General features: G+C 38.8%; 1 protein-coding gene across 3 annotated transcripts in view; it reads right to left on the bottom strand.

The window, feature by feature from the left end:
* Positions 1-16550: 16550 nt before the first annotated feature.
* MREG (melanoregulin) overlaps positions 16551-27661 on the bottom strand; it is a gene marked incomplete at both ends in the record, with an annotated part of 51408 nt that continues 40297 nt past the window's right edge. For all 3 annotated transcript variants that reach the window (XM_080690261.1, XM_080690262.1, XM_080690263.1), the window contains 3 exons: positions 16551-16685; positions 17211-17374; positions 20379-20469. In XM_080690261.1, the coding sequence (XP_080546387.1) occupies positions 16551-16685; positions 17211-17374; positions 20379-20469 (390 nt within the window). The remainder of the gene's footprint in view (positions 16686-17210; positions 17375-20378; positions 20470-27661) is intronic.

Raw genomic sequence — 27661 nt, 5'->3', positions numbered from 1 at the left:
CCTTTAACAGCCTTCTCCCGGAATAAGCTGAATAAATTGTGCTAATTTCTAAAAATAAATCCTGGCTTGACATTAACTTTTCCCCAGACACCCTTAACCCCTCAATGAACAGTAAACTCTGGAGAGATAAATCTACTATTATCTACAAATGAAGGTGATTTGGAATCTATACATGACAGAGACTCTCATTTTGTTTCCTCCAGCAGTGGAACTATTGAGGGAAAAATATTTGAATGACAATGTTACGAAGAGTAGATAAAAATAGCCGGGCATGGTGGCACATGCTTGTAAGTAATCCCAGCATTCAAGAGGCTGAGACCAGAGGATCACCCTGACAGCCTCAGCTTCTTAGTGAGGCCCTCCGTAACTTTAACGTAGTGAGACCCTGTTTCAAAACAAAAAATAAAAAAATAGGGAAGGGGGTATAGCTCAGAGGTTGAATGCCCCTAGGTTCTATCCCCAGACACACAAAAAAACAGTAGATAAAATAAAGAATGTTTGTTCTATTAAAGAACGGTTAATATGGAAAAAACTTGCTCCCAAGTTCCTCAGCCTTCCAGAACACCCACCTTTTTCCTGCCCTTTCTCTTCTCAGTCTCCTTTGACCCCCTCACTCCATTATCCTATCCCGGGACACCCCCAGTTTCTGACACTTTTCTGCAGAGTCCCAGGACCTCCCAACACAAGCACTGTAAATTTGGACCTGTTTTCTTTAGGTGGCAATGGACAAAAAGGCACCCACAGGGCTGGGAAAAGGAGATAAGGTACTTGAACACAGTAGAGGTTTCATTTATCTATCACAGAAAGCCACACAGAGCAGGAGGCTCTGCAGCACGTTTCCAGTTAGAAAGACCAGCTTCCCATGTCTTCAGTCCCCACAAAGTTACTCCACTTTTTCTCTCCCCTTCTTGCTGATGGGACTACAGCTTTGGACGAGTATCCTTCTTTTGCCACTCTTCTGGGAGATTTTAGGCCTGCCTAGTCCCTCCCAAGTGCTACCCGCCTGTCCATCCTTAGGTGAGAGTACCTGGTGACAATCCCAGCAACATTTTGAAGGTTATTGAAAGGATAGCCAATGGTCATATCCCAAGGCCAATTTCCAGGTACAACATCTCTCTCACATTCCTATCCTTCAGGCTTGACTATGAGATGTTCCTAAAACTTTGTATCTTGGCATTTCCTCAATAATTCACTCGTTTAACTTTTCCATTCAGCAAGATGGCCTATCCGAGCATCTTCCAAACTACTTAACTGAACCAAAATGTCAGCCATTTTATGCTTGAAAATGACTCATGTCTCAAGATTATGAGAACAATTGATATTCTAAACAAACAAAAACTAGAAGGCTCTCCTTACGGTTAAAATAGGATGTGCATGGTTTATCAGAGAGTAAAATTTAAAAAAAAAATTCTCCCAGTCTCCTTCACTCAGTAAATTGTGACAGATGTATTAGCATTCTTACTCAAGGTTTCATACCGGTACTTAAAACTGAGCAATTGCTGGAGACAAGCCTTCTTCTCAATTATTCGTCTTAAAATTGGTCAACCTCAGTACTACTGATATTTTGGGCTGGATAATCTGATGTTGCAGGGGCCAGTCTGACACATTATAGGATGTTTGGCAGCATCTCTGGCCTCTACCCACTAGAGGCTAAGTGTTTCCCTAGCCCCAAGTAGTGACCCCTAACAATGTCTCCAGACCTGACCATGTATCCCCTAGGGGACAAAATTGCCCCCTCCCATGTTGCCTACCACTGTGTAAATTATATAATTCTTGAAAAAAAAAAACCCTATGGATTAGACAATCGTATCCTCATTTTACAGTTGAGGAAACCAAAGTGCAATGGGTTGTGCAAATTCCCTAATTTTACACAAGTAAACTCATTTTAGATGGCTGTAGCCCAGCTCCAGAGACGTTGCTGTCAGCCACTCTGCTGCATCCTTTGCTAAATTCCTAGCCTGCTTTTTGTTTTGCTTTGTTTTTGACCAGGATAAACATAACTCTCAGAAGAGCTAGCAATTTCCCCAGCACCACTAAGACCGGCTGCCTCTTCCAGAGGCCCGTGCGGCAAAAAGAAAAACAAGAGTTAAATTAGATCTCTTTCAATCTTGAGCTTGTGTGTGAAACTACATATCTCAGGACAGGTCAGCTTAGAGGTTTTTATAAAGTTTCAACAGCAATCAGAAAACAATTTCCCCAGCCTCGTCTCAATTCCCTGTAGCTTTCCACGCCTCTACCTTTAAACTTCTAAAAAGCTTTGGATTCTTTATTTGCTTAGGGGGCAGAGCTGGAGCCACTATTTTCCTCTAATAGATTTATGAGATGAATATAACAGAAATGCAACCATTCGTTATTTGGATTGTGATAAATATGGCCATTCATTATTTGAATTATATCAAGATCAAATTATTGTACAAAATGTAGCACTGATGGGTAGTTCTGACCAATTTGACCCAGCTCAATCCAGTTTGAACTGGTTGTTGCCAGTTTGATCCGATTCTGGAGGGTTTGATCTGGTTTGTTCCGATTCTAGCCGATTTGGTCCTGTTTGAACCAGTTTGATCAGACCAGGTCTGGCTTGATCCAATTTAATCCTGTTTAATCTGGTTTGATTTGATCCTGTTCAGGCCAGTCTGACTCAGCCCATTCTGGCTTGATCCAATTCAAGCCAGTTTTATCCTATTTGATCTGGTTCTAGCCATTTTTATCTAGTTTGCTCCTATTCTAGCTACTTTGAACCAGTTTTATTAGGTGCTAGCCAGTTCGATCTGGTTCTAGCCAGTTTGATCTGGTTTGTTGAAGCACCTGGGAAGCAAGAAGGGTGAAGCAAAAAGAAAATAACATCCGTATGATGTTGTAGAAATAATGTTAACTTACTTCCACATTAGTAAAATTTATAGGTTTGTAACTGATGATTTGTAAGGTCCATTTGTACTCTGGAATTTCAACCATGGCATCTCAAAGCCAGGAATCAGTCTTGCACCCAATATCACAGTGTTAACAACTTACATTTGTAAATTCAAAATAATTCATAGATAGTAATTAAGTGACTAATCAAAAATGTAAAACCTGAGCAGTTTTAATCCTTGAGAATTATATCCCACAACATGAATTAAAGATACTGAGCTGATAAGAAAAAAAAGGCTATTTAAAAATGCCTTTGTGTCCTTTCTGCCTCTATTATGAATGCCACCATGTGAGACAGTGAAAGACCCAAAGACAAAAGCTGAGACTGTTAGGGGAAAGAAATGCCCCATAAAACAGATGTTGTAAAAATGAAGCAGATGTTGCTTATTTGTACCTGGCTGCTGCATAGATTGACACTGTTAAAATTTCAAAGTAGGAGTGCACCCCACAGACAAGGGACAAAGGAAACAGACAAATCACAAAAGAAATGAAAGTGATAAATAAGCAAACAGAATAACCTTCCATCTAACTAATAAACAGAATGCAAATTAAATCATCAAATTAAATCAAAGTTTTACCTGTAATACCAGTACTTGGGAGGTTTAGACAGGAGGATTGCAGATTCGAGGACAACCTCAGCAATACAGTGAGATTCTCAGCAACGTAGTGAGATGTTATTTCCAAACAAAAAAATTAAAAGGGCTGTAGCATGGAGATAGAATGCTGCTGAGTTCAATCCCCAGTGCCACACACACAAAAAAAAATCAACAAGAGAGTACCATCTTTTTCTTTGCCCATTTCTTTACTAGTATACATCTAATGATGAAAAAGATATGAAACTATATTTTCCATACATCAATATTATGTGATAGCATAAATCACTATAAGCCTTTTGGATAGTTTGATGACATATAAAGTAATGATTTAAATATGGATAGCCTTTGATTCTATAGTTCTTCTAGGAAAACAGGACAATATGCACAAAGTTTGCTATAAAGACTTCAAATGAACTCAGAACATCCAAAAATGCATAAAATGAGACATCCAGGAAGATAGCAACCAAGGGAAGCAGCACATACCAGTCCTGCTGACACTCAATCTCCATTGCCTCAAAAACAGCATTCTACAAAGCCAGAAAATACTATCCATAGAGGAATAAAATGACAGATACAAAGGGAAGGCCAATCAGAGAGCAGAAAAGAAACCCACCTGCCTCGTGGCAAAGGGTGCCACAGTGGTACCATCTTGCCTCAAAGCACCGGACTCCAGAGATGAAAAGGAAAACAGCAAAGGACCTGAAGTGAGCGGCTGCAGACCATCAGAGTTGTAAGCCATCAGTTCTTCCCGTGCAAACACCAACTACAACTTCCAGTAGTGGCAGCTGAGTTCACCACGCCCTCCAGGAATCCACAGTAGAGCTCAACATCAGAAAAGAAACCCACCCACATTGTGGCAGTGGATGCTGCAGTGGTGCCATCTTACCTCAAAGCACCCAACTCCAGAGATGAAAAGGGAAACAGCAAAGGACCTGAAGTGAGCAGATGCAGACCATTAAAGTTGTAAGCAATCACTTCTTCCTGTGCAAACAACTAAAACTTCCAGCAGTGGCAGCTGAGCTCACCATACCCTCCAGAAACCCAGAGCAGAGCTCAACATAATAAAAGAACCCTCCCGCCTTGCAGTGGTGGGCACTGCAGCGGTGCCATCTTGCCTCACGGCATCCGACTTTGGGGACAATCAGGAAAACACCTATGGACCTGAAATAAGCAGCTGCAGATCATCAAAATTGTAAGTCATCAGTTCCTCCTGTGCAAACACTGGTTACAACTTACAGCAGTGGCAGCAAAGCCCACTATGTTTTCCAGCAATCCAGACCGGCATGAAACAAAACCATAAGTGAATCCACTGTCCCCAGGGACTCACACAGCCACAATAAATTCCCTGGAGCAGAGACACTGCAGTTCAACCCACTGAAGGAGGGGATACAGTCTACAACTTACAGCAGTGGCAGCTGAGCTTACCACACCCTCCAGAGATCCAGAGCTACATTCAATAACACCATTAGTGAAGCTGTGGTTCCCGTGGGAGAATGCCCAGTGTGGTGCTCCAAGGGACTCACACAGAATTGCAGAGATCTCCAGAAGGTCAAATCAGGAATATAACTGTGGAAATTAAACAGAACTTCCAAAAAGAATTTAGAGAAAATCTGAAGATACAAAGGATGCAATTGTTGAAGTGAAGGCATGAATTCAAACTATAAACAATGGATTAAACCACCACATGGAGAATAAAATCACACTCCTAGAAGATGATCGCTCCGAAAATGAACACATAGTATATAACTTAGAACAAACAATTCAACAGTATGAATTGGACATTGAAGAAATATGGGCCCATTTTAAAAGAGCTAACCTAAGAATAATTTGCATAGAGGAGGGGGAAAAAAAAGGTGAAACCAAAGGGATCAACAATCTTTTCAAAGAAGTAATATCTGAAAATTTTTCAAACATAGAGCAAGAGGTTGATACACAGGTACAAGAAACCTATAGAATCCCTTTAGACAAGATCAGAGAAAGGTTCCCCATGCCACATAACAGTCAAACTGACCAATGCAGAAGCCAAGGAGAGAAGGGTAAAGACAACAAAAACAAAGGATCAAGTGACATTTAGAGGCAAACCAATTAAAATCACTCCAGACTTCCCAAACTAAGTCATGAAAGCCAGAAGGACCTGGAGTAGCATATTCCAAACTCTGAAAAAAAACATCTTGCAGCCAAAAATTTCCCACCCAGCAAAACTATCTCTCAAATTGGACAGGAAAATAAAAATGTCCCACAACAAATAGAAATGGAAGGGCTGGGCGTGGTGGAACATGCTTGTAATCCCAGCATTTGGGAGGCTGAGACTGGAGGATTGTCATTCACAGACAGCCTCAGCTACTTAGTGAGGCCCTTTGCAACTCAGTGAGACCCAGTTTCAAAATAAAGAATAAAAAATAGGGCAGGGGGTATAGCTCAGTGGTCAAATGCCCCTGGGTTCCATCCCCAGACCCACAGAGAAAAAAAAAGAAAGAAACGAAAGGAATTTATGTCTTCCAAATAAGCACTAGAGAAAATATTCAAAGAGGTTAACTGCAAAGAAGAAATAAATAATATACACCAGAAGCAGAAAATAAGAATTTCCATCCAGCAAACAACTAAGCAAAAAACAACAAACACTATTTCAAACAGAAGTTAAATCTCAACATGTTAGGAACTAAAAATCATATTTCAATAATCACTTTGAATGTAAATGGCCTCAATTCCCCAATAAAAAGACAAAGTGGCAAAATGGATTAAAAACCAGAATCCATTTATCTGCTGCCTGCAAGAAACACATCTTAAAAGTAAAGATAGTAACAAACTTAAGGTAAAGGAGTAGAGCAAGGTAATTCATGCCAACAAAACTCAAAGACAAGAGGAGTAGCAACTATGATATCAGACAAATTAGACTTCAAGCCTAAGCTTATTAGAAGAGACAAAGTAGGTCATTTTTTTTTTTTTTTTTTTTTTTTTTTTTTTTTTTTTTTTACTGGTAAAAGCAACAATCCAGCAAGAGGAAATAGCAATAGTCAACATTTATGCCCCAAACATAGGTACAGCTGTTTTCACAAAAAAAAAAACTATTTTTGACATTAAATCACACATAAATCCCACTACAGTAATACTTAGAGACTTCAACACCCCTCTCACACTGTTAGACCGATTTTCTAGACAAAATTCCATAAAGATGCCTCAGACCTAGAGAACACCATCAATCAAATGGACCTATTAGACACATATAGAATATTCCACCCAACTACAGCAGAGATCACATTTTTCTCAGCTGCTCACAGAACCTTCTCCAAAACAGATCACATCCTGGGCCACAAAATGAGCACTAGCAAATTCAAAAAATATGACATACTTTATCTTTTCATACCATAATGAAATGAAACTAGAAATCAACTATAAGAAGACCCATAGAAACCACATAAACATGTGTAAACTGAACAACACACTTCTGAATAAAGAGTGGGTCATAGAAGAAGTAAGGGGTGAATTCAAGAAATTTCTAGAAATAAGTAAAAATAGAGATACAACGTATCAAAACCTCTGAGACACTTTTTTTAAAAATTTATTTATGTTTTGGTGGTACTGGGGTTCTTGGAAGCCCTTCTACCTCCGGGCTACACTCCCAGACCTATTTTTATACTTTTTTGTTTGGAAACAGGGTCTCCTAAGACAGCACGCACAGCTGGTTTCAAACCTGTGTGATCCTTCTGTCTCTGCCTCCCAAGTGCAGAGACTACAAGCGTGCGCCACCACGCCCAGCTTGAGACACTTTAAAGACAATATTAAGAGGAAAATTCATAGCACTGAGTGCTCACATTAGAAAAATAGCAAATCTTCAAATAAATAACCTGATGGTTCACCTCAGAGCCCTTGAAAAACAGAAACAATCTAACCCAACACCAGTAGAAGACAGAAAATTATTAAAACTAAAGCAGAAATAAAGTTGATTAAAAAATACAGAAAAAATACAGGAATAAAGAAACAATATAGAAAATCAACAACCAAAGGCTGGTTTCTCAAAAAAAATTAACAAAATAAATAAACCACTATCCAATCTAACCAAATAAAAAGAATCAACCCAAATTACAAAGATAAGAAATGAAAAAGGAGATATCACTACTGATGGTATAGAAATCCAAAGGATTATCAAAAGATATTTTAAAAAAAACTATACTCCAACAAAGTGGAAAATCTAGAGAAAATTGACAGCTTTTTAGATAAATATAACCTGCCTAAACTGAGTCAAGAAGATAAAGAAAATGTAAACGAACCTATAGCAATCAAAGAGATTGAAACAGCAATAAAGAGCCTACCATCATAGAAAAGCCCAGGACCAGATGGTTTCCCAAGTAAATTTTATAAAACCTTTATAGAAGAGTTAATCCTGATACTCATCAATCTATTTCATGAAAGAGAAAGGAACCGGACTCTCCCAAATACATTCTATGAAGACAACATTACATTAATACCAAAACCAAATAAAGACAGCTCAAGGAAGAAAACTACAGGCCTATATCTTTGATGACCTTGGATGAAAAACTGCTCAACAAAATACTAGCACCTTACATTCAAAACCACATCAAGAAAATTACACCTGACGTGGTGGCACATGCTTGTAATCCCCAGCATTCGGAGGCTGAGAGCAGAGAATCAGAGTTCATGGACAGCCTCAACTACTTAGTGAGGCCCTCTGCAACTTAGTGAGACTCTGTTTCAAAACAAAGAATAAAATAAATAGGGCAGTGGGTGTAACTCAGAGGTCAAATGCCCCTGAGTTCTATCCCCAGACCCTCCCTCCAAAAAAAGAAAGAAAAAGAAAATCATACACCATGACCAGGTAGGGTTTACCCCAGGGATGCAAAGCTGGTTCAACATACAAATATCAATCCAAGTAATTTATCGTATAAACAGAACCAAAGACAAAAATCACATGATCATTTCAATAGATGCTGAAAAAGCATTAGATAAAATCTGACATCCATTTATGCTAAAAGCACTGCAGAGACTCAGAATAGAAGGACCATACTTCAACATCATAAAGGCAATCTATAATAGGTCCACAGCCAACATCATATTAAATGGGGAAGAACTTTGAGAATCTGCCCTAAAATCAGGAACAAGACAAGGATGTCCATTATCACCACTTTTCTTCATTATAGCACTTAAGACTCTAGCCAGAGCAATAAGGCAAGAAAAGGAAATCAAAAGAGAACAATTGGGAAAAGAAGAGCTCAAACTGTCACTATTTGCAGATGACATGATACTATATTTAGAAGACCCAACAAATTCAACTAAAAGGCTTATATAACTAAACAACAAATTCAGTAGTGTCTGGATACAAAATAAATCTTAAAAAATCAGAAGCTTTTCTGTACACCAATCATAAATCCACTGAAAAAGAAATCGAGAAAACACTTCCACTCAGGATTTCCCACAAAAAAATAAAATACTTAGGAATAAATTTAACCAAGGAGGTAAAAGACCTCTACAAAAAAAAATCATAAAACACTGAAAAAAGAAGTCAAAGAAGACCTTAGAAGATAGAATGATCTTCAATGTTCAAGGATAGGCAGAATAAATATCATCAAAATGGCCATACTTCCAAAACTGATCTACAGATTCAATGCAATGCCCATTAAATTACCAAGATCATTCAGCACAGACATAGAAAAATCAGTTCTTAAATTCATTTGGAACAACAAAAAACCAGAATAGCCAAAGTAGTTCTCATCAACAAAACTATGCAGGAGGAATTATATACTTGACTTTAAACTATACTACAAAGCTGTAGTAATAAAAAAAAAAGAAAAGAAAAACCACCATGGTACTGGCACAAAACACATAGACCAATAGAGCAGAAGACTCAGAAACAAATCCACACACTTATAGCCAATTCATTTTTGACAAAGGAGCCAATAACGTACATTGGAAAAAAGATAGCCTGTTCAACAAATGGTGTTGGCAAAATGGTTAACGATATGCAGAAAAATGGAAATAAATCCCACTTTCTCTCCCTGCACAAGAGTCTGGATGGGTCAAAGACTTGGAAATTAGACCAGATACATTGAGGCTCTTCGAAGAGAGCATAGATCCAACACTGCAACACACAGGCATGGATAAAAAAACTTTCTCAACAAGACCCCAAAGGCACAAGAAACTAAAAGGCGAAGCAATACATGGGATTGCATTAAACTGTACAGTAAGGAAACTATTGAGAACCTCAACCGAGAGCCAACAGAATGGGAAAAGATTTTCGCCAACTACTCCTCCGATAGAGGATTAATACCTAGAATATAAAAAGAACTCAAGAAACTCAGCACTAAGAAAACAAATAACCCAATCAAAAAATAGGCAAGTGAATTAAATAGACACTTCACAAAGGAATAAATTCAAATGGCAAATAAATGCATGAAAAAATGCTCAACATCATTAGCAATCAGAGAGATGCAAATCAAAATTATGCTGAGATTTCACCTAACTCCATCTAGAGTGGCAGTCATTCAAAATACAAACAACAAATGCTGGCAAGGATGTGGAGAAGTGGGAACTTTAAAACATTGTTGGAGGGATTGCAAATCAGTGCAACCACTTTGGAAAATAGTATGGAGGTCCTCAGAAGAATGGGAATGAACACACCATATGATCCAGCAATACCACTTCTGGGTATCTACCCAAAAGAAAGGAAACCAAACTACCAACTAATGCATGTGTATCTATGTTCATAGCTGCACAATTCACCACTTCCAAACTATGGAACAAGCCAAGATGTCCATCAACAGATGAATGGATTACAAAACTGTGGGATATGTAAGGAACTGGAGGATTACTCTAAGTGAGATTAGTCAGTCACAAAAAATAAGAAATTGAATATTTTCCCTAATATACGAAAGCCAAGGAGAAATGGGGCACAGGAGGAACTCTAGACAAAGAAAGAGATTCTATAGATGAGCAAATAAGGTGACCTAAGGGGATGGGAGGGGGAAAGAGGGAAATTCTCTAATGCACATGATGTACTTTAACAAACATATCAGTCAATTACTGAGGAGGAAGGAGGGGGAGGGAATTGGGTAAGGGCTAATTGGGTAATATGTGCATGTATGTCTCTACCATCTTGTATCCCATTAAGATGTATAACTACGATGCATCAATAAGAAATTTAAATGCATGAAATATTATAATGTGTTACATCTGCTCAAACTAGTATGCACCTTTGTTACAATTATATTTATGAAGGCTACTTAATATGTTTATGGACTGAAATGCTGGTAAACTGCAGGGCTTATACACAGATCTTTGGTATACAATGTTTTCAAAATTTTAGTTCAGTGGTCAACATTTTTAAATTGAAAAAAACTTATACAAATACCATGTTTGTTTAGCTCTACTCAAAATAATCAGAATAACTGGTAAGATGGGGGTCCATTTGCATGAGAATAATAATTTTCAGCTATGTAGTAACCATTTACGTTAGGTAAAGAATACATAAACCCCTTGGATTCTACCCAGTGTTCCTTGGATGAATATAGGTCCATAACCCTTGTCAAAATTTTAAAACCAGTATATAAAATTATATAATTTCAAATATGACCTTAAAAAATGAGATCTCTGAAACATCTATGAATGATTGTATGAGTTCTAGTATAAGAGTTGTTTTTTCATTTTTAAAATGGGTTAGAAATTGACCTAAGCCAATGTGACCTTTCAGCAAAGTCCAGGCCTTTAGTGAAGAGCCAGTAATCTTTAGCATTTGAAAGAGAAAATGAATGTCCTGTATTTCTTCTTCCACTGTCTTGTAACTAAGGTGGCATGGTCCAGTGAAAGCCAAGTCCTAGCTCCAGTTCTTCTAAATATTTAACACCTATTAGTCAGAAGTTATACATCTGCTTTCTGTAATGCCAGAGAAGTTGTCCTTTCTGTTCTCGGGCACACAATCCTGAAATAAAAGTCTGACTAAAACTTGAGTGAAAGGTTCACTTAGGCAGACACAATATTCTCATAACAAGATGTGGGACATACTGACAGGTCTATGAAGTAGACGGATAACAAGTAAAGGGAGCTCTAGGCCTCAAGCACCACTTAACATCTTCATAAAACACAGAGACTAGACAGGCTTTCTAGCCAATTACTTATCTTGATGACTTTTTGTTTAAAAAGCAAAAATGATTTCTAACATACTTTATGAAACTTGTACGCTTTCTGGTATAAATTTGACAAAGATAATTGAAATGATTAAACAACCCTCTTCAGAAAGTGAATTCCTGATTAGGATACTTCAGACGCTGACCACAGATCTCTAAGCTATATGATGACGTTCAGTTACACACATATATATATTTTTTCACTAATTCTCAAGAATTTTTGTAGCCAGGTGTGGTGCCACACACTGGCTGAGACGGGAGGATTGTAGGTTTGAGGATAGTCTCTGCAAATAGTGAGACAAGACTCCCATCAACCTATTTTTCAAAAATAAAAATAAAATAGGGCTGAGGGTATAGCTTAGAGGTAGAATGCTTCTTGGTACAATCTCCAGTGCCACACATAAAATAAAGAGTTTTTAAAGTAACTTGCTACCTAACAACTATAGTTATTGGTTTCTGTAAAAGTATTGGCCTATAGGTCTATGATTTCTCTAGCTCTTTTATGTATGTATGTATGTATGTATGTATGTATGTATGTATATTGTTGTGGTACTGGGGATGGAACCCAGGGGCATCCTACCTCTGAGCTACACCCACAGCTCTATTTTTTTATTCTTCATTTTAAAACTAAGTTGCTAAGGCTGTCCAAAAATCATGATTCTCTTGTCTCAGCCTTCCAAATGCTGGGATTACAAGTGAGTGCCACCACACTCAGCTTCTATAGCTCTTTTAAATGTCTTAATTTCAGTTTTTGTATTTATAAGACTGTTCTCACCAAACTTATTCCGAGTACTTAGGATACAGATAAGACATGATAGCAAATATAAATTTAGCTACTAAATACTAAATATACTAAATATAAATTTAGTTACTAAGCAACAAAGGGTAAGATGCAAGCTAAAACTAAGCTCTCTACAATTTGGCATTCTAAACCCACACATTGAGTGACTTGAAAATTGAGTGACTTGAAAATCAGCAACCCACGGCCCACTTATAGTGTATGAAACAGAAAATGTAAGAATACTTTTGAAGCTTCTATCACTTGTTGAACCATTGTAATCAGAACGTTCAAAGTGGCTGACCATTTTCATTTCTGCACATGGTAGTCAATGGAAATTATGAGACCATGCTCCTTTTAACACAACTTAATCAAATTTAAACATTTCCTTATGTTATAGCAATAAAGAGTGATCTGAGGAAATTAATAAATACAATAAACCAATGAAAAGAAGCCATGTCTGTGCCATGATCCCTCTCTGGTCACTGGGAAGTAATCAAATAAATGAGGTTCTGCTGCTATCAACACAGTCTTTAGCCCTTATACAGGTAACTCCTAGGGGAACTTATACTTAGTGTCTTTAAAAAATTCTAATGTTGGTCTTTAAAAACTATTTTGCCATTATGGTAAATAAGTTTACAGATAATAATACTTAAAATAAAAAATTTAATATAATGTCCTAATATAAAAATGCACTTAGAAATGATTCACAATGAAATGGCATGCATTTTAATAGATGATAGTAAAATTGTGCCAATTTTATTAAAACTAACATAAAATCACTATGGAGATAATAGTTATAAATGCAAACTTGGGTATTATATTGATGGCTCAGACACCGTCACATTTGAGTTTGTTAGAAAAGAGATTCTGAAATGGCTATTAGTGAATAAATTTGGGGAGAAGGAAAGCAGGATTGGGGAAAAGTTTCACTGAGATGTAGTCACAGCAAACATCTATGCCAATTTAATGGGGAGCTTTGAAGATGAGCTAACCTTTTCCCTCCATCAATTAATTACCCAACAGATATAGGTTGTCCTTAAGGGGAGAATAAAGATGGGCAAGGCAGCTGTCATCAACTAACCCCCCTAAAAGGCAGATTTTAATAACTCTGGTCCCTGTGCATTAACATCAACTTGGACCTTGTATCTCATGGTCCTCAGGGTATTTGTGTACTACTCTTCCTTTGTGTACAGTTAGCCAAGTCAATGATCATAGAGGAATAGCTGTCATACAAACTTACAATAGTGTAACCAATCCTTCTTGGGGATCAAGTTTTCCTTCAGCCAGTAGTTTTTGGCGTTGATAGCTGGACAATATCTGGAAACTTGGATGATATCATGCGTTTTATTAAGGTAGCTGTGCCCTATTCTTCTAATCATACATCCTTGAGAACTTTCAATGGAATAGTTTGAACCATGTTCTCCTTGTTTACCCACCTAGTTTCCCACCTTCTATTAACCAATCTACAGCTCTCTGCAGGCCACTCCCTGTGGCAAAGGTACCCGCATTGCTCTGACAGTGGAACACTGCCACTGGACCTACTTTATTACCAGTGAGCCCAGTCCTGGAACAGCCCACTACCGGAACAACATTTGGCCTGCAGAACTTCACTGAGCTTCTCCATGACCCAGTTCCCCTCACCAAAACATTCCTCATCACTTTGGTAAATGTGACTCTCTGGGTGCCCCCTACCCTTAAGAAAACATAAATACTTCATTGTTCTGTGCAATAACATCCACGAAATATGAAATCAGGAATTTGGTCTGTTAGTTACAGGGATTTTTCTCTTGACATACATGAAAATAAAAAGCTATTAATATACAAACTTCCATTCATTTACCACTTGAAATTATCCTTTGTACACAGATGAACCTCTGGGAAATATACTGGAGCAGTCAGCAAGGATGTGATCAAAAATAGATAAACCCTCCAACCTCCTACATATCCACAGTCCCTGGACCTGCTTGAGCACACTGTGACTTCCCAAGTGGCCAGCTCAGCACCCCAGGCCTCCTTCAGACACAACAGGCCCACCCACGTTAGCCCTGATCTCCACCATGGCTGGATTTGGGATGAGAGGTCCTTAAGCCTCTCTGCGTCTGTTTCTCTAATGTTTAGTTTAAAGCAATCAAATGAAATTGATTGACTATGGAAAGAATATGTGTTCCTTCTTATTGGTTAGACATATAACACACATCTTCCTTAATTGTTTATTTCCTTGGAAAAATTCCTAAATAATTCCTAAATGATACATATTTTAATAATCATAAGGTGGGCATGGTGGCCTGGCCTGTAATCCCAGTACTTGGGAGGCTGAGACAGGAGGATTGCAGGTTTGTGGCCAGCCTCAGGAAAGTAGGCCCTCCACAACTTAGTGAGACTTTGTTTCAAAATAAAAGAAAAAAATAGGGCTGGGGTGTATCTCAGAGGTAGAATGCTATGGGGTTCCATCCCCAGTACCACAAATAATAATAATATTAACAACGACAAGAACAATGATGACGACAATCACAGAGACAGTATTATTTGTTCATTACCAAAAATAAAAACAATTTATACTCTATAGATGCAAGCAGAGACAAAACGCAAATTCTGAGTTTAAAGATTAAAACAATGCAATGTTCTGAGATTTCTTGTTTATTTTTACTATTTCTTTCACCATTTGTATATTCGTCTTATTTATTTTATTGTTTGTTTCACTATTTGTATGTTTTTCTACAGAAGTGAGGAAAAATATGTGCAGGCTGATTTTAAACAACAAGGATTGTTTAACACAGGCTAATTTAAATAGACATGGATTAAGCACTAAATATTACAAAAATAAAACTTTTAGGTTACTTATTAAACTATGAAAGTTTTTCCTGAAACACACTAGTCAAATCAGTCTGCAATGCATTAATAAATGGAGTTTATGAACCTTTTAGGAAATATTTTAAACACAGTGTACAACTACTCATAAAAGCTAGTCAAGATATGAAAAATTTCAAGTCACAATCCCCTGAATGAACTAATCCAAGTTAGTTTTTAACCTGAAGTCAGAGTGCAAAATCTTTAAAAAATAAAAAGACTGCCATTGTTCTCAGCAATCTACTGATAAATCCTACAAGTCCTTAAAGGCTTTTCAATAAAACAAACCATGGTGTCTTGGCAAGCTCCTTGCTTTTATGGCAAGAAACTTTCAAAACTCTGGACCGGAGCAAGCCCATAGATGGCACTGCTCCATCTTGAAAATCACGTGGAGGCTGGACGAAAGTCCAGCAGTAACCTTCCTCAGTGCATCGCTGTCTGCACGCCTACAGGTCTGCGTGGGCGCTCCCTGCATGCAAGCAACTCTCAGCTATAAGCAAGCTGGAAACAGATCAAAGGCCAGAGAAGGAAATGGGAGTCAAATGCTTCAGTTTGTAGATGTTACCCTGGAAAAAGTACCCAGGGCTTCAGGACTGGAAATGGACAATATGCAAAAATGAGGTAACCATATATCAGTAATGTTGAGGACTGAATATGCATGTACCGCAGGAGGAGACGGAACAGTTTACAAGAAGTTGCACGAAGTTCTGCTTGGGCCATTCTATTTGGAACTTACTTCTAAGCAGCCCTCCTGGACATTTCTATCTGGTCCATCTACACGTTCACATAATCATTACTGAAACTCAAAATGATGCCCCTAACACACTTCAAGGTTCTTCAAGTTTTTCCAAATCAATGTGAGGTCACAAAATGCCTAGTATTATACAGGAGCCAACCTATATTTATAGTAATTATGTTTAAGTTGTTAATCCATTTGGGGGCTCAATGATAGCTCTGATAACCATAGTATTATCATCAGAGCTTATTGTATAACCCAAATCAAAGCTGGGGCAAGGGGCTCTTTAATCTGATCATCCATGATAAACTACCCCACTGACCAACTGTTTAACTTTCTAGATGCAAGATCACCAGGGTGCTTCAGTGCCACTAGAACATTTCTTGGAATAAGGGCCTTATGAAGACTTTGTATCTTTGTAGGATTCACAATCATTTTTCATGGAGCGAGCCCTTGACTTGCCGACTCTTCTGCACGCAGTCATCCAACTTTGGTTTGCATGTTGAGTCCCAGTGGAAGAATTCCCATTCTGCCGCTGAGCCTCTTTTTTAGGGACTTGGAAATGGAAGGTAGTGTGGTTCTTTCTGGCCGCCTGCCAAGCATGGAACCCCAAGCTTCTTGGGGTAAGTTCGGCTAGCAATTTTAAAGAATTCTTCTGCAGCATCAAGTGTAATCAGACGGTCCTGCAAAAAAAAAAAAAAAAAAAAAAAGTTGGAAACCAAGCTATATGGAAAAGGGAATCAACAACAACAACAAAAAACCTCACTTTAAGAATAATAATGAGGAAGTAAAACATTCATTAAATATCTCTCAACAAATTTAGAAACACGCCATAACCCAACATCTAGGAAACACCCTTCCAGTCTTACTTTTAAGTTACATTTCCATCTTAAGTTATATAAGCAATATTTCTCACATCTCCTAGACCCTACAAATCATGCAAAACCCTAGGTGCACAGGAGAATCGGCCGAGAAACAGATTCTGCGGCCACATCCAAGCCTCAGTAGCTTTAGTCGTGATCCAGAAATCAGAAATCTTAGGAGCCTAGGGTAATTCTGGTACTTTGGCTCCTGCGGACCAGGACACACAATAACCACCTCCTCCTACAGAGGTGCTGCTGGTGTCGGAATGAGAACTTGGAATAACATAAAAGAAAAAGAAACCTAGAGCAAAATCAGAGCAAATGGAAAAGGCATCATCTACTTACCACTACAAAGAGATATCTCTCAGAGAGCTCCCAGCTTGTTGGGAAGATATTGGTCTCTTCAGCTAGTTTCAGCAACATCTCTCGAGCTTTCCTTGTGTTTTTAGAATCACTCATGGTGCTGAGTTTAGTCACTGACAACAAAGAGTCCGCTTCCTTTTGAAAACCTAATATTTAAAAAAAAAATCAGCCTATTGCAACTCAGTGAGACCCTGTTTCAAAATAAAGAATAAAAAACAGAGCTGGGGGTGTAGTTCAGAGGTAGAATGCCCCTGGTTTCCATCCCTAGTACCTTAAAAAAATCATCTTTCATGTAGTAGTAGTCACTAGGAAATGCCTATCTTGCAAGACCACCCCCACAGGAGGACCTGCATGCTGATTCTGCCCAAACATCAGAAAACTAAGGCAGGGGCTCAGCTCCACGGACTGCTTTCCCAGCCCTGTGTGACTGTCAGGGTCTGTAATTAAAATGTTCTCTGTACTTTTCTCCTTACTGACTTCTGTATTAACTTTTCCCTCATATACTCACCCACCGACTGCTGGCTGTCTTGTTTAGTTTGAAATCCTCATCCTTGTCCTCACCCCTACCTTTGCCTCCTCACTTATGCCTAGAATTCCTACCTAGCCCCAACCTGCAAAATTACTACCTCCAGGCTCCTACTACTCCAAGCCCAGATTTCCTTCCTTGGGGCAATATGGTTGGCTAAAGAAAATGACTTACCCAAAGGTTGCAAAGACTCAAAGACTGAAACCCGCCTGGAACAACTCACACTGTAAATGGGAGACTGTGAACTCACAGTATTGCATGAATTGAGAGGGTAGAGGTCTCTCTCATTCCACAGTACCCAACTAAAGCAACAGGGGCTAGAGTGCAACCTGGTACCCAATTTTTTAAATATACTTTTATTGGTGCATTGTAATTATACATCATAGTGAGGTTCATAGTGATAGAGACAAACATGCACATAGCACCTGGTGTCTATTACCCTCTGGGTCCCATCCCTCTCCCCACGCCTTCTCATGCATATTAGTGCGATTGGTAGTGACACTTTTATACAGAGACACTGTGTTATTAAACTGTTTTCTTCATCAGCTTTTTTCCCCTTCCCATCTCCCTTCCCTAATCCTCTTCCATTATTCTACTGATCTCTCTTCTCATTTATCTAAAATCCCCTTTGTTTCCTACTTTCTCTCTAGATTCCACATAGGAGAGAAAACATACTACTCTTGACTTTCTGCAACTGGCTTATCTCACTTAGCACAATAGTCTATAAATCCATCCATTTTCCTACAAATGACATAATTTTGTTCCTCTTTATGGCTGTGTAAAATTCCATTATACGTGTATACCACATTTTCTTTATTCATTTATCTGTCAATGGACATCTAGGTTGGTGCCCTAACTTGGCTCTTGTGAATTATATACGTGTCACTACAGTATTTTGATTTTTCTAATCTTAATTCTTTTGGAAAGATACCAAGGAATGGTATAGCTTGGTTATATGGTGGTTCCATTCCCAATCTTTTGAGGAGCCTCCATACTAATCTTCATAGTGGCTTTCCTAATTTATAATCCAAGTGCATAAGAGCCCCTATTTCCTCACCAGCACTTACTATTGTTTGTATTCTTGATGTCTGCCATTTTAACTGGAACTAGATGGAATCTCAAGATAGTTTTGATTTGTATTTTCATGATTGCTAGTAATTTCAACGTTTTTCAGATATTTATTGGCCATTTGTAGTTCTTTTTTGAAAAGCATCTATCCAGTTCAATTGCTCATTTTATTGATTTTTTTTAGTGTTAAGTACTTCTTTAAATTCTTTATATATTCTAGATATTAGTACTCTATCAGAGGTATAGCTAGCAAATATTTCCTCCCATTCTGTAGGCTCTCTCTTCAGACTCTTGATTGTTTCCTTTGCTTTTCAGAAGCCTTTAATTTGATTCCATCCAATTTATTAATTCTCAGATTTACTGAGCTTTGAGAATTTTACAGAGAAAGTCTCTACCAATGCCAAGAGGTTGGTCCTATTCTTTCTTCAAGTAATTGCAAAGTTTCTCATCTTATTTCTAGGTCTTTGATCCATCTTGAGTTGACTCTTGTGCAAGGTGAGAGGCTGGGCTCTAATTTCATTCTTCTACATACTGAATATCCACTTTTCCCAAACCTATTTGTGGAAAAGTCTGTCTTTTCTCCAGCATGTGTTTTTGGCTCTGTTGTCAAAAATCAACTGGCAGTCGGGCATAGCGATGCACACTTATAATCCCAGCATTTGGGAGGCTGAGACAGGAGGATTGTGGTTCCAAGACAGCCTCAGTTACTACTTAGTGAGGCCCTTTGCAACTCAGTGAGACCCTGTTTCAAATTAAAGAATTAAAAAAAAAAGCATGGTTAAAGGTATAGCTCAGAGGTAGAATGCCTCTGGGTTCAATCACCAGTACCACACCAAAAAAAAAAAAAAAAAATCAGCTGGCTACTAGTGTGAGGATTTATTTCTTTACCTTCCATTCTATCCCTTGTTTTATGTATCTGGTTTTGTGCCAATACTATGCAATTTTTTGTTACTATCACTGCAATAAAATTTAAAATCACGTACTGTGATGTCTCCTCTATGGTTCTTATTGCTCAGAACTGTTTTTGCTATTCTGGGTCTTTCGCTTGGCACCCTGCTTTTGAAAAGCTATAAAGCCAAGGTATCATGTTCTTTCAAAGCAGAAGGATCAGAACTTCAAAATCAATAAATTCATTTGTTATGCATAAAAACAGCTGAAATTTTGCACCAAATATCACTGTCTCACTTACAAACAATAGTTGTCCCAACCTACCTCATTTATAAAGCTATTATTAACTGACCAATCATTCCCATCATTTCAATAGCAAAATAGTAAATAGTAGTGCCCATATGACAACACTGCTCTGTGCTATCCTGTACTGGATACACATGGAAGACTGTATCCTCAAGACATGGGCTGCTGACAACAGAGATATCAGATGTTTAGATTAAGAATATCAGAGTAGGATTGGGAAAATAATTAGTACATAGTAGCCTTAATTACTTCATTACTGGCATTCCTTCTGTAAAACCAACCTTGGTGAAGAAAGTAAAGAGTAATGATTACATGATTACAACTGGTTATTTTTACAACTTCACTGTCTCTTCCAGACTTACCCAAATCTTCTAAAATGCGTTTCCATCTATTCCTTACTTCCCTTCGAATCTGCCGTAGGGCGTAGATATCATAGTTGAGCTTTTGCCATTCCTGTAAGAAAATTAAAATTCAGTTTCATTTACACCCTGTGGCCTAAACCTCTATCTCATTCCTGAACTTTGCACTGCTTATACATGTGTTTCCTTCATAACTAATCTTCAAAGCATTCCTAAAAGAAGAGAAGGGGATGGACGATGGAGTTGGACAAGGTAATATGGCACTTTACATATGTATATTAAACACTGCCTGTTACCAGTTCTCTCGCGTTCAGTGATCTCACCTGCAAAGAGAGGCTAACAATAATGAAGATTCCATTTAAGGCTGTTATGAAGATACACACATGCACACTACCTGCGCACAGGGAGCACCTAATAAAATCCATGTATTGCAGACAATTTATTTTTTGTTTTGTTTTGTTTTGCAGTACTGGGGCTAATTTATAGATGAAAAGAGTGAGGCTCAAAGAGCTTAATTGACTAATTCAATATCATCCAGCTAAAAGGGACTGGTATTGATATTTGAACACACCTCCAAGGTTCATGAGGAAGCTGACACACCAAGAAGCCCTGTCTCCCTTTGTTATCAGAAGAGCATAGACCTGGAAATCCCAATCATGACATTGTTTTTAAGGTGATATCACACAAAACAGTCATTTTATAGAGTATACCTTTTCACACATCCACCTTAATACACCACTTAAAAGAGTATCAAACTCAAGGCTGGCATTTGGAAGGCTGAAACAGTATGTTCGCAGTTCATGGACAGCCTCGGCTACTTAATGAGGCCCCTTGCAACTCGGTGAGACCCTGTTTCAAAATTTAAAAAAATAGGGCTGGGGGTGCTGCTCAGAGGTAGAATACCCCTGGGCTCCATCCCCACTACTGCAAAAAAGGAATATCAAACTTTAATGCTCAATTTAAGACTCAAGCTTTATGATGTTCTGACTCCCCAACTGAAAATGTTTCAATGATGCCATTATTTCCCTGCTAAGTTTCTTTTAAAACCTGCTTTGCCTCTTGCCAGTCAACTTTCATGCCCAGTTAGGAAAAATAAATGTAGATGTCATTCACAAATGTTTCAAAGAACCACTTTGAAAAAGAAAAGCTAATCAAATAAAATGTATTTTGTTACAACTACATTTTAGTTCTTGTATATGAGGCTGTGTCAGGAAAAAGGATGGATGGGCTTTCTCAGATACCTTCTCAAAGTCAGGATGTGATGCTGTGAATTTCCTGGTCCTGTTTTGTTTTGCTTTGTTTTGTCTTACCAAAGCCACATATACACATGCATGTGTACAAGTGTGAGCTCTCCAGAGTCAGCAAAGTCTTCAGAAGAGGAAAAAGTCAACTGAATCTCAAAAATATTTAACCCCAGCCTCATCTTTAACATCATGTTAAAATACACCTGACTCCCCAGAGACTGGATAAATTGAGGAGGAAAAACAAGAGTATTGTCCTGTTCATTGAATGGGCTTTATTATACTTAATTGACCATTAAGTATATCATATTAGAAAAGACTCTGGGTGCTGGCCCAGACTGTCTGGGTTTGGACTTCAGGTTGTCTATTAACAGCCTGACTTCAGAGAAGTTCTCCGCCTCACTGCGTCTCTGCTCCTCTCTGCAATATGGCGACAGTGTTCCCTACTTCCCATTGGCTTATTGTAAGGCTTAGTTAATACAAGCCCTTCAAATGGAGGTTGAAGCATCTTCTCTTCCAAAGGGGTGTAGATACAATTTAAAAAAAAAATCCAAGAATCAGATTTTATTTCTACTACAAGGATGGAGATCATTATATATTACATTATGCATTATCTCACTTGTGGGGATCTCCAAAAGAAAAACTTCTCAGTTCTTAGCCTCAAATGGTGTTTTACTATTCCTAAAAATTGTTTCATCTTTCTGGTCATTGAATCTCATAACTAATCAGTTTCTACTTTTAGCTAAAAATACAGTGTTTTCATGAAAAGTGCATAGTATTTAGTAAACATTTTTAATTATACCATATGGGTCTCTTTTAGATGTCTTTATTATTATCTTTTTCTCTTCTGTTTTCATGTTCTAGTGTGTACTATCTTTTTACACTTTCATGTAAGTTGCCTTAAATCCTTTTTGATAAAAAGAAGACTGCAAATGAAGAATTAGACACAACCATACTCTGTTTATCCTCAGTAAAATTGACCCTGTTTTCTGAACTTAATAAAAATTGGTCAGAATTTAAAGTGCACTTGATCAAACAAAGACCCAAACAATCATTCTACAGAAGACTTGTTTCACAGGCTCACACAACCTTAATTTATACAACAAACCACTAGGTGGCTTCATTAACTTGCAATTCAAAGTCTACTAGTTTTTCTTAATTCTTTAAACTTATGCCTCAGACCTGGTTCTCTCTTGAGTGTAGACAAATCTGTGTTTTCTCAGAGACCCATTCACCTTTGGATCATCCGGGCTTCAGACATTCCCTTACTGCCTACAAGTGTGTCCCTCTATCAGTTATTTGCTAATCCTAAATATGAATATTGAATGTTATACAAATATGATAAGGTTTAATATGTTATTCTCATAAAATGTTTGACAGAGAAGCAACATACAAGTAATAGTCAATATGAAATTCTAAACTTTCCTAAAAATGGGTCTGTACCTCATACATCCTTGAATACCACCCTCCATTAGTGTGGCTCAGAGAAAACTCGCATGTGATAGATACTTGTTAGGATGAGTGGAATCAAACTATACACTTTATACATCCATCCATGCCATTACTATCTTTTTAATAGAATAATCATGGATAACCATATATGAAAGTATTTATTTATTTATTTATTTATTTATTTATTTTGGTGGTACTAGGGTTCCTGGAAGCCCTTCTACCTCCGGGCTACACTCCTAGACCTATTTTTATATTTTTATTTGGAAACAAGGTCTCTTAAGCCAGAGCAAGCAGATGGCTTTGAACCTACGTGATCCTCCTGTCTCCGCCTCCCAAGTGCGGGGATTACAAGTGTGCGCCACCATGCCCAGCTATATGAAAGTATTTAAAAAGAATCTTTGGAAGGGATTTACCTAAGATCTGGCGTTTGATAAAATAAATGGTAAAAGAAGAATCTGAACTCCTCTTAAAGATATGACCACAAAGAACAGAATCTAAGTGTAGCAAATGAGAAATGGTTGATGTACAAAATCTTATCAAATTATGTTTCATCATGTCTAAAAGCCAAATTCACCTACTTTGAGGTATTTGATTTTTTATGATTTTTAAATTGTAAGGATTTATCTTGTAAGCTTGCGACAATTTAAAAATAACAAAGATCATTTCAATATTCTTCACAGGTGAATTCAATTCTGTTAGAAGTCCAAGTTAAAGTCTTATCTTCTAAAGTAATTTATTTTCCCATAATTTCTGAAATAATATACCACGGTCTCTATGATGTTGTAGCCCTATGCCTTAGAATGAGTAAATTAGCAGAGAGGTGGCTTCTTGGTAAAATGAATTCTTTAAACACGGTAACTGATCATCTGTTTCCGTTTGTTTTTCACCAGTTCGCATCATTTTATGCTACTTTCTACTTAAAATGAAGAGGGAGCCTCTAAAAGATGGAGAAAACATTGGCTGCTTCTCCAGTTCAGTTTCTTTCATCTCACAGGTAGTGGGAAGCATCGGATTAGTAGGAGAAAGATATCTAATACGTGGTGGGTATCTGGATTTCAACAGGCATCTAATAAATTCTCTCACATACACCTTTGACAGAAAAATTCGAGATAGATAATGAATATACACTGAGGTCACTGTGCAGCCACCGAAGAGTACTCAAAACTGTTGATGTTGTTCTAGAGAAATGTCTCCAGTATGCACCATGGGGCTCAGTTTCAGAGCCAGGTCATCACTTTTATCAGTGACTGATGAAGTCAAAGCCACAAAAGAAGAAATGATTACAAATACATGGGATGGACCCCAAAGCTCAGAAGATTAAGACAAGAATTAATACACGGGATGACCTTAAACTGAAAAGTTTCTGCTCATCAAGGAAACCCTCAAGAGTCTAAAGAAAGAGCCTATCCTCTGATAAAAGACTGATATCCAGAATATGCAAGGAACTTAAAATACTTAACACTAAAAAAAGCCAAGTAACCCAATCAAGAAATGGGCAACTGAACCTAATTAAACACTTCACAAAAGAAGAAATACAAATGGTCAATAAATACATGAAAAAATGTTCAACATCATTAGCTATCAAGGAGATGCAAATCAAAACCATACTGAGCTTCCATCTAACCTCAATCAGAATGGCAATCAGGAAGTCAAACAACAATACATGCTGGTGAGGATGTGGGGAATAGGAACTCTTCTACACTGTTGGCTGTATTGTAAATTAGTACAGCTGCTATGGAGATCAGAGTGGAGATACCTCAGAAAACTGGGAATGAATCCATCATATGATTCAGATATACCACTCCTGGGTATCTTTCCAAAGGGACTGAAATCAGAATATTATAGTAATCTATGCATATGTTTAGAGTGGCACAATTTGCAATAGCCAAATTATGAAACCTAGGTTTCAGCTGGATGGAGGGAGCAATCTGAAGCCACAGATGTGCCCAAGGAGAAATGAGGAAAACACAACACAGCTGAGTCTCAGGAGAAAACAGCACTTTCTGAGAGGTTGAGTCTCCCAGTCTCTTGCTATTCTCAGGGTACCTCCTTTGGGGCTGAAGTCCAGCTCTTCCAAGCCCCTTCCCTCCCCCCATCTCTTGCCTTCCCTCCTTCTCTCCCCACTTCCTGTCCATCAACAGATGACTGGATTACAAAAGTATGGAATATACACCCAATGGAATTCTACTCCGCAATACAGAAGAACAAAATTATGTCATTTAAGGAAAATGGAAAAACCTGGAGAACGTTATTTTAAGTGAGATTAGCCAGTCACATAAAGTAAAGGGGCATGTGTTTTCTCTAATATGCAGAACATGGGGAGTAATCTGGACACCAGAGAAACTTCAGATAATGGAGGAGAAACTCCAGTGGATTGAGGGAGGTGGTCTGGGGATGGGGGGGTCAAGGAAGGAAACACTTCCACTGATATTATGTACTTATGTGACAGTACCAATATCAATCTCAGGTCCTTGTATGGAAAAGGGGAGGAGTGGAGTGGGAAGATGGAGGAAAGCCCACCAAGTGCTGTGTGCGTGTGTGTCACTATCATTATGATGTAAGACCGTAATGCACCACGTGCTTACTCAGGTAATCTCATGATGTCATGCATTACCCTACAAAATGGACACAATTATAATCCACCCTAAGAAACAGGAAACTGAGACTTGGAAGCAGTTAAGTAACTAACTTGCCCAAGCGCTTGAAGAGCTGAGGTTTCAAGTCCAGCCAGCCTGGCCACCACAACTTAGCCACTGTCCACACTGTCTCTTAAAACAGGAAGGCTGCGGTGTTCAAGAGAGAAAAAGAAGTGGAGGAAGAGACAGCAGCTGGATGGATGGAGGGACCGACCCGAAGCCGCAGCTGTGCCCAAGGAGGAGCGAGGCAAACACAACACAGCACTTTGAGAGGTGGAGTCTCCAGGTCTCTGGCAGAGTGCTGTCCTCAAGACACCTCCTTTGGGGCTGCAGTCCAGCTCTTCCAAAGCCCTCCCCTTCGCCCATCTCTTCCCCCCACCCAGGCCTGCCTCCCCTCCTTCTCTCTCCACTTCCTGTCTGCAGGAGAGAGACAAAGGCGAGCCAATCTATTCTAGGTGTAGGGCAGAAGCTGCAAAGGCTGAGATTGTAAGGACCAAGGAAAAAAAGGTAAATACCTGCAACACAGGGCTGCTTCTGAAACTATGCTTCAGCCTTCAGGACTGAGAGATGCCCAGGAAGACTTACCCACCCAGGAAGATTTACCTACGGTACCTCTCCTGCTCCTCCCCTTGACGCCCACCTCTCAGCTTAAAAGGAAGCCTTTCCTTGAGAAACTCCCAGAGAGCCAGCGCCCATCTCTGCTCAGGGCATCACAGGGTTCCAAGAATGCCCCGTTCAGGCCCCCAGCCTGGGCCTTCTTCAGAGTTCTCATGATAAGCTGTGGTTTCAACTCTCTCACATGACAGGCTGCCTCCTCCACAGCTACTCAGCAGGCGCATTCTCATGGTCACCCAAATGCTTGCCGTCCTATGCTGAACCCGAGGGGAGAAAGACTTGCAAGGCAACAGTCCACGTTTCCTAATATGTCAGCTGCTTTCCCTGATGCCAGCAGCCACAGCTCCCTCCTCACCCCTTGACCCCTCAAGCTCCATCCATTCCTCACCCTCCCTGTGCTGCTAAATGGCTTGAAGGGAGCCTGCGCTCGCCACTCTCACCCCGCCGGCCCTGGCAGCCTGCCTTCTTCAGGACCCACTCCCCAACACCCCCTCCACTGGTGAACACATCTGACCATGTATCCTTGTCCTTTGTGAGGACCCCCTCCCCGCCGTCTCTAAAGCATTTAATCCCAATGGCTGTTCTCTAGGTTTCTCTGGGGAAGGAAAAAGCCAGAATGACCATTTACCTAGACTCCACCTTATCTGCTGTGTCGCTTCCCATGGTTTGGGTGGAATCTGAAATCAGATCCACTGTCAACTGGAATCCAAAATATATAAACAAAAAAATTCCAGAAATAAACAATTTGTAAGTTTTAAATTGTGTGCCATTCTAAGTGATGTGTGGAAATCTCATTCTGCTCACTCCCACCACCACCCCAGGACACTAATCACCTCTTTGCCCAGTGTATCCTGCTATCCACACCACCTGCCTGTTGGTCACTCACCAGCCACTTCCGCTGTCAGAGCTGCTGTTCAGGTAATCAGTGCATGTGGTCAAGTATCCTGATTTTACTTAACAATGGTCCCAAAGCACAAGAGTAGTGATGCTGGCAACTTAGATGTGCCATAAAGTGCTTTCTTCAATGTGAAAAGGTAGAAATTCTCAACTTAATAGGAACAGAAAAAATGTTTCATTTACTTAATTTTCATAGTGTTTAAAATCAAACGCGGGACCTCATGCATGCATGCTAGGCAAGTACTCTCCCACTGAGCCGTATTCTTAGCCCCAGGGGGAAAAATGGTATGCCAAGTTTTCTCTGAGAAGAGAAAAATCATTGTGTGTGTATACATATATGTATGTGTGCGAATACATATATGTATGTATACATGCATATGTATGTATGTGTACATACATGCATGTATGTATTCACCCACACATACATACATACACACATAAGGTC

Source organism: Muscardinus avellanarius (assembly GCF_963383645.1).
Source record: "Muscardinus avellanarius genome assembly, chromosome: 2".
Lineage (NCBI taxonomy): Eukaryota > Metazoa > Chordata > Mammalia > Rodentia > Gliridae > Muscardinus > Muscardinus avellanarius.
This window is presented reverse-complemented; position numbering and strand designations above follow the sequence as displayed.